This window comes from Python bivittatus, unplaced genomic scaffold (assembly GCF_059951505.1).
Source record: "Python bivittatus isolate LINGU-HERP-01145 unplaced genomic scaffold, Pbiv_v1 ctg000850_np1212, whole genome shotgun sequence".
Taxonomy (NCBI): domain Eukaryota; kingdom Metazoa; phylum Chordata; class Lepidosauria; order Squamata; family Pythonidae; genus Python; species Python bivittatus.
Window position 1 is genome coordinate 14387459 of NW_028277112.1, and position 17727 is coordinate 14405185.

General features: G+C 36.5%; 1 protein-coding gene across 1 annotated transcript in view; it reads right to left on the reverse strand.

Moving 5' to 3' along the window:
- Positions 1-9624: 9624 nt before the first annotated feature.
- Positions 9625-17727, reverse strand: part of ELL2 (elongation factor for RNA polymerase II 2) — a 43397-nt gene continuing 35294 nt past the window's right edge. Inside the window, exons 9-12 of the mRNA XM_007430927.2 lie at positions 17296-17362; positions 14431-14602; positions 13238-13282; positions 9625-10993 (exon numbers count right to left, since the gene is read on the reverse strand). Coding sequence (XP_007430989.1) covers positions 10877-10993; positions 13238-13282; positions 14431-14602; positions 17296-17362 — 401 coding nt within the window. The 3' untranslated portion in view covers positions 9625-10876. The remainder of the gene's footprint in view (positions 10994-13237; positions 13283-14430; positions 14603-17295; positions 17363-17727) is intronic.

Here is a 17727-nt window from a genome sequence, read left to right on the forward strand (position 1 = left end):
GAGTAATGGAATAAAACACTGGTTTTGGAGAAGACTTTCTATGAATACAGTTTCTTGTAGCAAAAGCCCTTCTGATCATAGAGATGACCCTTCTCAAATAGACAAACCTGTTTTTATAAGGTGGGATAAGAGATTACGTATGGCCAGTGTGCTTGTCTGCACGAGACCAGTACTTCATTAATCGGTAAGCAGTATGCACCATGTTCTGAGACCTGATTGTCAGGCTTTATGAAAAGACAATAAGTCTCCTATACTTTTTCCAGTGGCAATCCTAGAGCTAATCAGGCACCAGTAGATCTCTGATTTGCATAGCCTAAAGCAAACTAGACACGAGTATATATGCACGAAGAAAGCTACGGAAAACTTCACCAAACAAAGAGCAGATTGTGAAACAGCACTGCTGCTATGCAGTAGGTAAAATCTCTCTGGAATCTATGCTCCACAAATACTACTGAGTGGAATCTTTTATGACTCTGCTTTACAAATCACTAATATTGTGGATGGACACAATCAATCTAAGATTTACTCTATATAAGACTGAATTGGAAGCAGGCAATATAAGAATCCAGCTATGGGATAGCAATTACAGGGGGAAAATTTGGGTACTTTTATAAAGGAAGCAAACTTTATGTATCACTCTGATTTTATATTAATGAAGAGTGTGGTTTTTTTAATGGTTGTATTTATTAGCAAATTATTTGTACCATGAATGTGTTATTCCTAGTAAACTGACGAGTGTGACAGTCTAAAAATCAAATCAATCAATCAATGCAACAAATAACATGAAATGCATTTGGAGTTTTCAACATATTTCACTTCAATTTGCTGGAAGTTCAGCATCTTCCAGCTTGGACTGGAATTCTCAGTAGCAAAATTTTACACTGTGCCTTTGATTAAAAAATCATAGAATTCTGCAAGTGTATGTGTGTGCTTGGGCGTGCATGTTTTCTGGAGGGAGAAAGGCTGTGTCAGTAATCTGAACACAGAGACTAATGTTCACTTTCAGTGCTGTGCTGTGAGTATTAAAAATGATAAGCCTAAGAATCTGTGTAACCCAATTCATTATAGGCAGCATCACTGCAGCAGCATTTTAAAATTGCCTTGCAATAGATAACTTGCAGGGTCACAATGTTTCACCACTGCCTAATGAGCAGCAATCCTGAGACTCCTAGAACAGCATCCCTGAAGCCATAGGATTCCTTGCATTCCTTTCTCTAATTTTGTAGGAAAATCCTATGGTTGGGAAGGCAAATAAAAGGAAATAGGGCTACAAGGAGGGACTGTGGTGCTAAAGCTCCTCAATTGCCTCACTGGCCCTCTGCCACACCTCAAAATATAGGCCAGTTCTAGACCTGACTTAAATTCATTGGTAGAAATTGTACAGAGAAAAAAAATCACCAGTAAGGCGTGGGAGAGATGAGTCTGTCTACTTTCTCACTTCTCTCCTGGCAATGCTAGACTTGGAGAGTGCTGAATAGAGAGAAAATTCTGAAGTCAGAGTCCTTTGTGTTTGATCTTCAGATTGTTTTATTCAGACTATTTAAATTTACATCACTAAAAAAGAACTAAATCCAGCCTGGAAAAATGTATGGTCATGACGAATCTCAATTATTGTTGGGATTATCAGCAAAGTAGTCTTAGGTAGATCCAGTCAAGACTTTTACTGTGCTGTTAACTGCACCATTGTCCTGGGCCCAGGTGGGTTCTTTTCTGAGAGGGAGATGGAGAACAAGAGCAGAAGCTGGAGAGAAGGCCTGGCACAAAAATCTTGATAGAACCAATTTCCTTGGTCTCTCACTCTACAGCCCTGGCAATGACATACTGTAGCCACCACAACTGAGGAAGCAATGGGGCTGCTGGGTTCAGAGCAAAGGGCAGGTAGGTAGAGAAGTGTCAGGTCACATTGCTTGGAAAAGTACATTGGGAATAGTCCTCTGCTCAGGTAAAATAGTCTCCTCAGGAGAAGACTGTCATTCCTGGATAGCCCTGTTTCTGCAGCCAGCCCTAGTCAACATTAGCTATATGTGGGTAAAAGCCAGGACTTTATACATTTCTGACAGAATTCAAATGCTGGTGCAATTTCTGTGGCATTTTGACCTTAAATGTTTTGTTCCTGAGGCCTAACTAACCTTGCTTTAAGACCCAAAGTTCACTGAATTCTGTTAAATCTTTGATAATGCTTTGTAATAATGTAGAACACTTTATAATTGATTCTAAAAAAGTATTTTGGAGTGTGTGGTGATATAAATATAGCTCTTGCCTGCAATTCTCTAAAACAGTGTTTCTCAGCTTTGACATCTTTAAGATGGGTGGACCTCAACTCCCAGAATTCCCCAGCCAGCCATGTAAGACTCTGGAGATTCAAGGTGTTGCAGAATATAGTGTAAGGCCATGTTAACAGCATCATTTACTGACCTATTTCCTCGATAAGCAAACTGCAATGGATCTAACAGGGGATCCGTGATGGTTCTTAGATGAGCCAGCACTAACCTCTCAAAGGTCTTCATAACTACAGATGTCAGTGCAACAGGTCTGTAGTTGTTCAGCTTGCTGATGGAGGATTTCTTAGGAACTGGAATGACTGTAGAGCTTTTAAAGCAAGAAGGGACATAATACATCTCCAGTGATTTATTAAAAATATGTGTAAAAATGGGGGCCAGTTGTTCCGCACAAGCTTTCAGACAGGAGGTGGTCACACCATCTGGGCCTGGAGCTTTTCCAATCTTTTGTTTTTGAAATAGACCTCGCACTTCTTTTTTTAGGATAACCAGGTAAGGGACCTAGGGAATTGGGAATAGCTGTAGAGAAGTTTGATGCCAATGATGTATCTGAAATACAATTAGTAGCAGCAGATAGCAGTTGTTTCTTCTCAAACCTACAGTAAAACATATTGAGGTCATCTGCCAATTGATGACTCTCTTCAGTCAAGAGAGGAGGGTTGTTGTAGCCAACAGTTCTTCAGGTTTTTCCACACAGTTGCAGGATCATTTGCCGAAAGCTGATTTTTCAGCTTTTCTGAGTAATTTCTCTTTGCTGCCTTAATCTCTCTCGTAAGTACATCTCTGGCCTGATTATACATAATCCTGTCCCCATTCCTGTAGTCCTCCTCCTTGTCATGACACAACTGTTTGAGCTTTGCTGTGAACCACAGCTTATTGTTATATATACGTATGTTTTTGGTGGGCACACCATGCCCTCACAAAAACTAATATATGATGTCACAGCATCGGTATACTCATCCAGATCTGCCAAGGCAGCTTCAAAAACATTCCAGACTGTGCATTCTAAGCAGGCCTGTAGGTTTAACTTAGCATTATCCGACCATATCTTCGCTGGTTTAATCACAGGCTTCGCAGTTTTAAGTCTCTGCCTGTAGGTGGGAATAAGATGGATCATACAATGATCAAACAATCCAGTTGCTGCACTTGGTATAGAGCGGTAGGCTCCTTTTAATGTAGTGTAACAATGATCCAATGTATTCTTGCCTCTAGTAGGACTGACATGTTGTATATATCTGGGCAACTCATAAGTAAGATTAGTACTGTTAAAGTCTCCTAAAATAATAAGAGTCTGTATATTTCTGTTCTATACCAACTATCTGGTCTGCTAAAGTCTGTATTGCGCTATTTGAGGAAGCAGGAGGTATATGAACTGCAACCAGGATGAATGAGAATTCATGTGGAGTATAATATGGCTCACCCACACATGTGATTTGTACCCATCCAGCTTGTGGCTCTCAGTCCCTCAAAAACTCTAAGAATATCTCTTGGCTACAAAAGGTTACTCATCCCTGGGCTTAGGGAGACATAGACATAATTTTGTCCAGACAAAATATTCCTTTCTCTTAGCCACTAATTTCCAGAATATTTTGGCTGGCTGATTTCTCCTCTGAAGTCCAGATAGCTAGCTTGCACCCAGCTAGCCTTGACTGATCACAAAAAGGTAAGCATTCTAGGACCTGGGTGGTATTTCAGTGGGAATCCACCAGGAAATCCCAAGGCTATAGACCACACTGAGAAGCCACAAAAAATCCCACAAGAAGGCAATGGCAAACCACTTCCATATTGTAGCCAAGAAAATTATGTGGACCTGTCTATGTGATCATAAAAGGTCACACTCAACTGGAGGGACACTTTATCATTTTTTTCTTTCCAATCTTTTGGATCCAAAATCCAAGATCCAAAAAACCTTTCTTTTGTCCTTTAATATCAGATGCTGGTTGCCAAATTTCCTTTTCCAAGGTTCTATAGATGCAGCCAATTCCAAACTGAAAATTGGCCCCATTATTTGTTTTACTGTCTATTATATTCATCTGTATGAGAAAAATCCTTAGCAAAGTGCTAGGCTCCTAATACTATAGTTATGTTCTCCCATTAAATTACAGCAGAATATCCATCCAGATGATTCATTAAAAACTGTAGCTTCCTTGCTGTTCCAGTGAGTCCTGATAGGGTATTTGTAGGACATGAGGATGAGATTCTGTCCTAATCTCTGGAGGCTGTGAAGATCTGAATAGCAATGAACAGGCTCAGTCCAAGCGAACTGGAGTAGTTTTGTGTGTGGAAGTCTTCTGATTCCAGAGATGTTCCATCTTTGGCTTTGGATGGGGTTTTGGTTCCCTATGCAGAGATCATTTGTAATCTGGGGTTTCTCCTGCACTCAAGTTCTTGCTTGAGGGGTAGATAGCAGCTGTGGCTAGGAGAGCCTTTGCAGAGATCTATCTTGTGTACCAATTACACCCTTTCTTGGACCTGGAGGCTTTGCTTCTGCCACTCCTGCTTTGCAGTGTGCTCTACCTGGAGCTGCTCTTGAAAAGCACTCAGAAACTGCATCTAGTCTCAAATGCAGCAACTTGATATGTTATAGGCATTATCTGATTTGCCCATTAACACCTCTGTTTCAAGAGCTTCACTGGTTGCCAGTTTGTTTCCAGGTGCAATTCCAGGTGCAGGTGGTCATTTTTAAAGCCCTTAATGGCTTAGGACCTGGAGATTTATTTGACTGCCATCGCCCAGTGTTCCCTGCCTGTCCGTTGAGATCTGTAAGCCTACTACAATAAATAAACAAATGTTTTTATTCTACAGAGAAGGAAATTTCTTTCATCAGCTTGCAGTGACTAACACCATATCAATATGTACAATTCAGAAACTTTGTTTTATTCTTGTCCAACAGGACATGGAGAAGGTGAGAACAATTGTTGCTATTAGCTGTCATAAATAATCAGACCAAGTTCATTTCTCATATTAAAGGAAGCTGCCCGATGCTATCTCAGTGCTGGTTGAAGGGTGTCAAATTTATGGACCTTACATGCTATGGAAATATCCTTTAAGCACAGAATGAACAGAGACTATTCGCTGTATGTGCTACTCCTGGAAGTCCTAAAATAGAATTCAATATTATATATGTGAATGTCTAGACTTAGTTCAGGCTAACACAGATCTGTGGATACACATTTTTGTTTCTAAGCTCAACAGCTCAGATTAAAATGTTTACCAGCTAATAGTTCTGTTACCAAGAGCTGACATATAATTTAGGTCAAAGCAAATTAACAGAAAAAGCATATGAAAATATTAAACAATTGTCCTAAAATTAATGTATCTAAGTGATTAGTGTCTTTACTTTCAGCCAGAGAAGAAATCACACAGGCTTTGCAGTCAAATAAATTGATGATTTCATCATAGGTAACCAATAGTAGCCTTCTTCATACCAGCGTCCTCCAGATAAGCTGGACTATAACTCATTGACAACAGTTGGCTGGCTAAGGATGACAGAAATTTTAATTCAACATATCCAGGTTTCACCAAGTTGAAAGCTGCTCTAAAGCATCATTTTAGATGCTATTCAATCTTGGTATGGTTATGCCATTCTTCCAATCATGGGAACCTAACTCACCTAATTATATAATACAGGGATCGCAGTTATTGTGATAGAAAAAAACCCTATTTATTTTATTTCAATTTAGAAGGCTGAAATGGCCAATAGTGCTAACAGTGTTGTTCTTATGTCAACAAATTGTTGTTGTGAGTTTAGATGTCCCTATGCATACTATGGCAATGTAACCAAGTGTCCACAAGGTTAAAGGTGATCATTTTAGTGCAATCATGGAAGATCGAAAAGTTTGAAATAGGCTGGAATGGCAGAATGAGGCTGGGAAAAGGCTGAAAGCTTACACAAAAGAATGGTCAAGAACCAAGAGATGGGAAAACAATGGTTGAAATGTTTATACCCTATAAGGACTCCTGAGACAAGACCATGTTCCTGAAAAAAATGCCAACCAGCTTGCGGACAAGCAAAAGGAACCGCTCAGAAGCAAGATTATGTCTGCAGCATAATCTCCATATTGCTGATATGAACATATGGAATGTGCAAGATACTGCTAGGTGCGAAACTAAGAACTACCTTTGAATGTTCAATAAAGGGGACAGTAGAAACAAGGGGTGGCAAAGTATTTAAAAGAATTTGTTTGAATTTTCTGAGCCAAAAAGCCCCTATCCTCTCAGATATGAATTAATAAGGACAGAATAGGATTTATTTTCAAGTATAAAAGCATATTAAAAAGGATAGATATCAAACATTTGGGAGCTGACAGACAAGAAGATTGCCTCTAACAGCAGACGCCTACTGGGACATCTTGCCTCCTTTTTTCCCCAAAGCATTTTAGGTGTATGTGGGTGAGTATTTCTCCTGAAAAGATTGTGTAGAGCAAACTCAATCACTCTGTTTGCTTTTGAATAAAATCAGTTAACAATGTCATGTACCTCTTCACTGAGTTCATAATGTGTTTTTCTATTCTGCTGAGTTGTTCTGAAGGGGCATCTAGCTGACAGGGACAGCACAGGTAAGTTGCCTTGTTATGAAATTTCTTTTGCTTTCTGTTGTGAGATACCATTTCCACAATCAAAGCTGATTGTATAAATGAATTAGGATGGTGGTGCTAATTCAACTGGAGTCTTAAAATTCTTTCCCTGCTTAGAGTAGACCACTGAAATGAGTAATTACATTACTGATCTTTTCCATATGGTAAGTACCAAGTATGGTACTTTCATTATGAAGCAGACAGATAATATTATCATGATATTAACATAACAGTATACACAAAACATCACAAGTTGTATGTGCAACATTTAGGATTTGGGGACCTGAGATGGAAATAGCAAGAGGCAAAGGTAACATCTGACAAATAAGACCAAGTGATAGCCATCGCATTCTCCTTCCTGTATAAATATTAGGACTGTGCCATGCTTTAGATTTAAATTGGAAGGTAAGTTTTGAAAGGTGCAGGTGAACAAACACAGCTTGTGTCAGCAAGTCATTAAAGCACCATGCATTTTTTCAGGACAACGCGGCTGTGGTAGGGAGGCTTCAATAGCAATCATGCAATCCTAGAAGCAAATGCAGCAGCCGTAATGCATACCACTGTTAAAAATTAGTGACCCTCTTACCCAATTAATAGTTGTATGGAGTTTTAAACCTCTAGCCAGGCACCACATAGCTGTACTGACATCTGGTCATTTATGCAAATTAAAGCATAAATGAAATAAAATGGTATGCCTCAAGCATATATAATGAATTCCTGCTTGATTGCCATTTTCAATTCTGGCTCCATTGGCTCAGGATACTTTGACTACTGCTCTAGAAAGGTCTAGAGTGGCATTTTAGGACAGTGGATATAAAGCACTGTTCCAGAGGGTGGGGTAGTCCTTTGGATCAGGGCCTTCTTTTGCTAAAGTTTTCTGAGTGAGCTCACTTCCAAGTTTTTGATATATATTGTGTAGCAGTGTCTGCATATTCATTCATTCATTCATTCATTCATTCATTCATTCATTCATTCATTCATACATATACTGCTGAATCAATAAAGATTCATGGCAATTATAGTCATACAGCTAAACAACCATATGTTCATGAAAAAAAAAATGAAAAAAATATAAATAGCCAATAGATAAAATTATAAAACCAAGATTCAAAACATAACATATTTAAAAATAAAAACATGGTAAGATGGTGACACTTCAAGCACTCTGTGGGAAAGTTGAGCCACTTGTGAATATCATCCATTTCCTTCGCTTGGGCTAAAGGGCCTACAAGAACATTGAAGGATCTCCGCCTCAAAATTATCCAGATCCATGAAACCCAAGTGTGTTTTAAAGTGGAATATGCAGGTGGTGTACATTTGCCTGGTTATAGGAAGAGGAGGAGGAGGAGGAGGAGGAGGAGGAGGAGTAATAATAATAATAATAATAATAAAAATAATAATAATTTGCTGTGATTGTACAGTTGTTAGGCTAAGTTTTCCCTTTAATGGCATCAGAATGGGATCACCACAGGTCAAGCCAAGGGTTGGAGTGAGGAAAAAATACCTACCAATGGGGAAACAGATTATTCATAAACAACAACACTGTTGCAAAAGAAAATACAACTTTTTTCAATTCTGGATATTGTGAAGCTGAGCCAGAAATAAATCTGCTATCATCCAAATGTGAGAATGGTATAAGAACATAAGCTAGAACCAATTTGAGAGGGGTGCCAAAATTCCCAAGTGAGTTATAAGTCAAGGTTTTAAACCATTCAGTATGATGTCTACCAACTTAAAGCAAGCAACTGCACCAAGGTTCAAATGGTACTACAAAAACTGACCAGTTACAAAGAAAATTTAACTCAGATAAAACATTAGTTTGAGGTTTCTGACGTGGTTTGTGTTCAACAAAAATTCTGTCAAATGCCATGTAACATAATTTGGTTCTACATTGATACAGGAAGACTTTCAAGTTGATAATCAGAAATAAGAGGTACTATTATTCTACCAACTTCAGTATCCTATACCCATCATAATTCTATAGACTTATGTGTTTCTCAATTGTATCAATTGTAAGTCAGTTCAATCACCCAGATAATTCTAGGTGGCTTACATGTGAAGGTTCTTTTTAAAACCCAACCAAACCCAACCCAACCCAAATATAAAAACAAGCATACCACGCATCAGAGAAGGATACCCAAATCAAACATATTCCCCAAAATCAAACACTGTCAGGGCAACGGTACTGGTAGAACAAGGGGAGATAATATTTTGTATTCTCTACTGTAAATAAGTGATGTGAAAATTGCAGTATCTTAACAAGGTGTTTACTAGGGAGAAATGCAATTCTTGCTTGCAACAATGGGCTACAAGTTTCCCCTCACGTTACTTTCTTGCCAGTGAAACATACCAGAGATTTAATCTTCAATCCTCATCTCACCCGGAAGGGAGGCCTTAGGAAATGGCACAAGTGAAGAGATGCCAGCAGAACAATTCTCCACTGAAAATCTCCTGATATATCTATCTAAATCTCCATTGGTACTAGTGTTCTCTTGGCAGAGCCAGGTGTTTGGATGGCTGTGTGGGTGTGCCACTTCTTGAGTTCTTCTGCTCATCCACACATCCACAAATCCTGAGATTTGGCACAAACCTAGAGCCAGCATAGTACAAAATGTTGCTATCTTCCTCTCAAATTTGAGCCACTATAATGGCTGGAATTGTGCTGCCCCTCCTATAATCTGAACCTTTCTCTAAATTATTTAGGAATAATACACTAACTTAAATTTTATCATAAGTTATGTTCTACTGAGCAATACATGACAACAAAGTTGATGCTGAAGACAAGTTTATTAAAGATACTACCAAAATGTTGGCAAACATTAAAAAAATTAGATTTGTAAACATAATGCTTCCCTTTTCAATTGGCAGCACTTTGAAAGAAATATATTAAGACAAAAAGAAAAGACAAATATAAGTCTATGTTTTGACCAAATAACTTATGTTCCCACATGATAAAGTGATGGTTTAATTAAATTAAACCAATTAACACCATGAAATGAAAGTTTGTGCTGTTTGATGATCACAGTATTTTATAGTTAAATACATCTTTGTTATATTCCTGACCCACAGGAAAAAAATCTTTAAATATAGATTTCATGTAGGCAATAGCTTCATTGCATATTTCTCTTCAAAAAATACTTTTATAGCAGTATATAAATAGGTCACCTACATGTTTAATTTTATAATTTTGCTCCAAACTATAGAATTGTTTTTAAAGTATCAATTTATCTCTGGTAAGAAAGCTGACAAATTTGTCCTGCACTAACACTTGTTAGTTATATCAACCTGAACATTTGGCCTATGTACCATTCCTGCCTCCATATTGTGTACGCATGCAACTCTCTCTCTCTCTCTCTCTCACACACACACACACACACACACACCTATTTCAGCCATAGTAGGCCACAGAATGCTCCCCATTTTTACACAGCGGGAAGCAGTGTATTTATGGAAAAATGGATTAAGTACATTTCAGGTACATAAGAAAACACCGTAAGGCAACCACTGTAGTGGGGGTTGAAATCACAGGAATAAGTGTTTCTTGTTGATAGGTAGGTATATAAAAGTTATATACTACCTTTTAACCCTCCCCAGTGTTTCATTTTTTTTATTTTGTGCAAATTTTAAAACTCTGTACCACTTAAGGCAAATAGTTTTGCATTCAGAAGAAAAAAATTCAGAAAATAGGCTTGTAGTCATTGAAAAGTTTTTTTTAACTACAATTTTTCATTTGAAAAATGTGCACAACCTCAGAACTATAGAGTCTGGATCCCCAATACCCAATGGTAAAATGATTTCCATGGATAAACAAGTAAGAATTAAGGAAAAAGGGACCCGAAAAAAGCAGCTTCAACTATGCAGAGAAGCAACATCCTCACCATCAACAAAACAGCAATTCAGACTGCCAACGCTGAAACTCCTGTCCTAGAGAACTTTCACTTATTTTTAAATCTTAGAATAAGCTGTATGGAATTTTAAATAAATAATCTTTAGTTTATTCACATCTTCTGGTCCAGAGCCCTAATGCCATGACCCTGCTTGCCGTTGGTCAAATTCACCTATAAGTCTTTTGATATGAGCCAACTTGTTGTGAAGATATTCACATCTGTACTTTTCTTCATGGTAGTTGGGACTAGACTGTAACAGCAAATAAAAATAAAGTAAGTTTTTGACAAAACATAATTCTTTTTAGCGAATCCATATAACTTCATTTTTAATAAACACTTCCAAGACAGCTAAAATATCATTATATTTCACACATCAAAAAAGAAATACAGAAATAGGATACATTAATTTCAAAATGGCAGAAGTCCTTCAGTACTACCTTTTCCTGAAATTTACTTTCAAGAAAGGGATAACCAGTGTATCCAAAACTTCTTTGTGCTGAAATCTGGTATGAAGGTCATCAGAAACAACAGGACCTTTCCTTGTGTCTAGCTCAGTTTAGATTATCCATTAGGGAAGCCTTCCCTGGATAGCTTTCTCCAGGTGTTTTAGGATTTCAATTCCCAACTTCCCTAGTCACCATGGCTAAAAGCAAAGGCACCACCCATCAATCTGAAGAGCTGGCACTGGGGAAGGCTGCATGAGGGCAACCAGGCAAGTTTAAATTACAAAGCAGAGCCAGAAAACAAATAGAAGATTACACAATTAAGTTCCATCCAGGAAAGCTTTAATGGTTTCAAATCCATGATTTGTCTGATCTAATGTATCCACAGATGAAGTTGCACCTTTCCAGAAATATTTTTGACTTGGATTTCTAAAAAAATGATTCACTGTGCTTATGCTGACTGGTATAGAAGTAATGGCTAAATCTATGGGTGAAGAAGATCATACAGTACTACTTCCATATTGCTATGTACATTCATGGGGAGAGTCAATAAATATGAATTGATTGAGATATATATATTATGTAAAATTCCAAAAACATGAAGCATGATACAAAGAATGTTAAATACTTCCAAATACCATTGGAGAAAAAAAAAAGGTTTAACAAAATTAAATGCTTAAATTAAATTCTTTAACTTAGCATGTGATTTGAATATGGCTATTTCTGGAGTCTTCCCACGGGAAGCAGCATTTTATTTGGCAATATATCTTAGCAGGCGTTACTTTGTTTAGATTCATATTCCTTGTGTCAAAGATCTACTTGTGGCCACTTGCATAAAAGTGGGGAGGCTTTCCAATTTTTCTCACTCTCTTCTCTGTTTCTATGACATACACATACATGCTCTAACTGAAACATTTCATACTTAGGACAATTGGGTTTATACAACTTCATTGACCTCATTCTCAGTCCACATTTCCTCCAAATGTTTTGGTTTGATTCCTTTCAGACATTAACATATACTTTAGTTAGCTTCACACAATTTTGTTCTTTCAAAATTTCTATGACAACCATATCCTTCCCCAGTCCTGCCCAATACTGTGCCCAGGACTAGGAAAATGATGGCAATATCAAGAGTACCAATGTTAAGTAGAATACTGTTCCTTTAATTTTAAATAGTTTATCAGAGATGGGACATATGGCCATATGGTCAAACATACTATTAAAACAAATAAAAATGCTCAATTTTAAGTTCTTTATTATTAATTTCAGATTAATACCAAATCTAATATTACATGACTAAAAATATAATCTGCTATAGAACTTCTGAAAAGTACTCAGATTGGAACAAACATTCCGAAAATAAACATGCGTATAATGAAGTAAATAAGGAATTAGCCAAGAACAGTTTGCAATGAGCACAGAACTCTATTATAATATACAAGTGTATATGTGTGCATGTATGCAATGGAAAATGATGGCCCTAAATGCTGGTGCAAGAAAGAGAATGAAAAATTCATTCATTCAGTGTACTTTATGTTCTAATGACTCTTTTTCCAGAGAATATACAAAACCTAAAATATACTAGCAATGTGAATGTATCACTAGCTCAACTTTCTCTATGCTTTTTACACCCCCCATCCAAATAATCTCTACTGAAGCTCAGCAACAAGTCACAGAAACAGCACTGCAATGAAGTACCCAGAAGCTGCCATAGGTTTGTATCTGTGTGTCTTCATATTTCCCACAAATATAGGCAACAAAAAAAGTTTACCCAGATTAAGAAACAATATAATATGAAGCCGCCACCTGAAAGGGTAAAATGGCTTCAAGTTACACTGAGCATACTTCTCAGTCTGGATAAACTTTCCTAGCTGCCTATTTTTAATATATTACCAGTTAAATATTTCCCAGTGCTCTTTTATATTTTTCAAAGTAGATTTAAAAACAGATCAAACAAAAATGAAACTTATACAGGTATAAAAATTAGATTATAATGATGCTAACTAGGTTCTTGAAAATCCATATGGTATATCATTTTTAAGTATACAAACCTGTTTAATCTTTCGATATTCTTGTAAGACTTCCTCATGAAGGATCTAGAAATTTAAAACAAGAATAATTCAATGGCTACTAAGATCAGCTACATGTGGAACACTTTGAGTTTGATTCCATAAAAGTACTTTAGTGTACATGGGAGAATAAACTCTGACTCTTTTCCTGGGATTTCACAGCTATCACATGATCCTGGGGAAAGATGCAGTTGCTTAAAGACCTGTAGGCAGATGCTATATTTACACCTTGTGTGCACCAAAGCATTTTTTGGGAATTGAATCAATACTGTTGCAAACTTTTAATTAACAGTTTCTCTGAACTAATTAAACATACACTGTATAAAACATGTGCAGTGAGAAGACCCAAGACTATGTGTGCCAAACATTACCCTTCTTTCTACAAACATTGTCACTTCTCTTCCCAAAGTTAGAGTGTTTTACATCTAGAGTCTGGAAGTCCAAAGGAGAGACCTCTCATCTCTTTCTTTTTCTGTCATGATGTAATAGCAGGGAAAAATCTTACAAGCACAGAAAGATGTATCACTGATAAAAAGTACTGCCTTTCTGTAACAAAGCGCTTTTATCAGAAACTTTGATAAAACAAGTATCTTTCTCTGATACTCATGCTAAACAGAACTAGACAGGGCAGTTTCCTCTTAACTGTATCTCACCACGAACTTTCTCTGCTACTTAGTTCTTTGCTATTAATAAATAAATTATGCCATAATAATAACTGTCCAGTTTAAAGAAAATGGAAGTAAAAAACTGATTTGCACCTATTCCTAAGCACTAAATTATTTCTGTTCTCTGTTTCTACATCAACACTCAGCACTGCAATTCAATTTTTTTTACTATTGTCTAAGAATACTGTCAGAAAAATAACAGATAAATAAGCAATCCAATCTAATTAGCCCATCTGTGCAATAGTCTTAAAGAAAAAAACTTGCAAGATTACAGCCTCACAACAGATAAATCAAATCTATACAGCAGGAATCACTAATAATGGAACATTCTCCAATAATTATTTTTTTTATAAAGGTTTCGTTGTAGGAATCATCCATCCATCCATCCCCTGGATTCTTTTCATTCTAAAAATGATTAGACTATTGGACATTTGTATAATCCAGTATTACCTTACCTACAAGGCAGGCTTCCATGAAAAGAGTTGTAATAATTGAAAAAGCAAGCTTTACCTGATATTCCTTAGTTCCTGGAGAAAGCCGTTTACGCTGTGCATCTAGTTTCATAAATCTCCTAGTTACACTCTCCATCCTTGCATGCAAGTTTCTGTACTCATCATATTCTGCATTGAAGTCATCTTTGTAACTTTGACGTTGCTCATATGAGACAACTGCTATGTATTTGCTGTTGCAAATAAAAACAGAATGTTGTTATAGTATTGCCATGTCCTAAGTATTGCAGTAATTCTTCAAAACCTTATCCAATACATCTATATTCCTTAATCCCTGCCACTGATTACATAATCATTGTTAACTAGTCTAAATTCTCTTTTCTGCACTTTAGTTATTTCTCATTCTGTCCAAAGCTTCATACAGTTCCACCTAATAAAACTAATAGTTAAGATGACTCAAATAAGTCCCAAGAATATTTAAAGAGAATTGTTTAATCTCTCTGTGAATATATGATCAAATTTTATATTTCCTAGAATTAATATAACTAAATCACTTGAACTTCTGAAAAACAGTTCTTATGAATACGCTCGGTCAACAAAGTTAATAAAAAGCCCAACTCATTTAAAGCAAAGGAAATAATTATCCAACTGTATCAGGTCTTCCTTTATCTGGAAACCTCATAATAATTGAGCCAATACTTTTCAGTCCATGTGCTCTACTGTCCTTAAATGCTTGTAGGGTGTTTTTATTGGGCCAGTCCCTCTCTCTCAGCCCAACCCACCTCATCTCACATGATTGTTGCCGTGGGGAAATTAGGAGACAGGAGCATTATGCGTGCTGCCTTGAGTTGTACAAAAACAAAGGCAGGATATAAATCTAATCATCACCCTGTTTATCATCTCCTTGCTTTTGCACCCTAAATTCCTCTGATTTGGCATTATGACTTGATGTTATACCTCTGCATATTCAACTCTATCACCCTCAGCTATGAAAATGTTTCTTACTGAAATAGCTCAACCTTTTTCTGTTTTGTTTCCTTCTTGTATTTTAAATTGATAAACATAACACTATAAAGATGTACCTGTTCCTTAAAAGCCCTCCTCAAAACTGACTTTTTCCATGTAACAATTTTCTAGACCCAATGACTTATTCTAAACCTAAGTATGTGTGAAGTCCTAAGTAATGTTCCTGTTTACTGCTTCCTTTGCTTCTGTCCATTTCATCTATTGTTTTTTCTTGTAGTAAACCTGTTGATATAAGGACCTTCAATCTTTGTGAAGAGCCACACAAGATCAGTACAACCAATGTAGCAAAGGCAACAAGCAAAAAATTGTTCCAGGTCTATTTTCAAAAAATAAATATACTTTCCTTGCATAATGTTACAAGGATGAAAAGCTTTTTGAGAGGGTAGGAAATAAAAAAGCAACTTCTAACAATCTGTCGGATAACAGCATACTTCTAGTGATTTTAAGCTCCTTATTCACCTCTTCTGTTCTTGCTATTAATGTTACTTTTATTAGAATTATCCAAGTTTTAAAAAATGTTATATAAATGCAAGATGAAGTTTTTTCCTGAATTAAAAAAAAAAGAACATGCAGGGGCCAAGCAGTAAAAAAAAAATCCATGGCTCAGTGCAAGCAGCAGCTGATATGTTAGACATGTACAAGCAGGGTCATTATTGGTAAAAGAGTCCTGTAGAGATGGCTCAAGTAGCATTACCACTGCTGTGCTGGACTAGAGCACATTAAAATTACTAGTAAGGTTATGCCAGCCTGCCAACTCAAGCTATATAAAAACACAATTCACTGGGAGCGGGGAGCAGAAAAGGACACCCCAAGTTTGTTGGCAAAGATTTTATTTGGTTTTCCATTTTGAAAGCTCATTCCATAAAAAAAATCCGCAGTCAGAAATTTTAAAGTAGTTACTGATCTGCAATAATATTGAAAAAATTATTAAATTATTAGATTAAAAATACCTACACCTAATTAGATCTGTAGCTGCATCAGACTAGATATTTTACATTAAAATATCAATGTTACTAGCAAAAAATTATTTTTAAAGTTATATCTCATCTAGGGAACTTAATATCTATTAGCAAAACTTCAACGCTTTTGAAGTTACAGGCTACATTTCTTGAAACCACAATAAAGCAGGAAAAAAAAACTGTGGGAACAACTGAATTTTGGAAATTATTAAAACAATGAAAACAAGTCCATAACTAATGGCAGAGAAAAAAGAATTTTTCAACCTAAAATTAAAGATACAAACTTGAAAAAGTTTCGTAGTAGTCTTGTAATTCCTCAGAGTATAAAAAAAGCAACAGTCAAATAACATAAATAAATTAGGCAGAACTTTTGCTGCTAGTCATTTTCACAGCAGGTACAGAAACCATAATGGAGGTATAAGAAAGGGAATGACTGAACCAAAGTCATGGCTGGAAATGATGAGCTGTTTCAACATCAAAAATTAGAGACTGCAAATCAACCATAACTTAGGAGCTCAAGCATAATTATTACCATTAATTATCCAGTAAATTGCAAGAAAAAGCAATTTACTGCAAATATCTGGACACAAATTGGAAGGAAAAATGACAGAATCTCTGTATAATCAGTCAAGGTGGTAGCATCAGAAGCCAACTTTTTTTTGCTAGGCTAGCCATCCAAAGGACTTAGTGAATACTTATTCTGAAAAGGCCAGTGGTAACACAAGCATACACTTCAGTTTGGAGTAGTACGTGAGGTAGGTGGCATATATACTTAGAAGCTTTTCTATATAACATGAATCACATAATTGTGCAACATTTTTATGCGGCTCTAAAAAAACCTCTTGGTAATTCTTATATTTCTAATGCTTCATCACTCTAGGCAATACTGCATAAAAACGTTTTTTGCTGCCCCACTCCTTTCTCCAATATTATTCACTTACACAAAGTAGTCTGGTAGTTCACTTGTTGACAAAGGATCTGTAGTGGCAGTGCATGTCTCTTTAACACCTATAAAAACAGAAGTTTTACACTTTGATAATGCTCCAAGTCAAACTTGATTTTTCTTTGAAGTGCTTATTAAGCTAGTCTTTTCTATGGATTAGATTTAAATGAGAATTAAGAGTAGCTCTCCCTACTAAACTATTTATACAAGTTGTATGACAAATTTTAAATAGCCAAGGGCAGGAATACAAAATGCAGAAACAATTTCAGCCTGTATACAATACAAGTATTCTAGTCTACTAGACAAGCCTCTCATAAATTGCAGCATTTGCCCAGCTATTAAAAAATGTGGCATATGTTGGAATTTTACATGAACATCCAGTAGGACTGCAATAAAAAAGAGTGGAAAGCTTAGAGCTTTGCTTTTCATG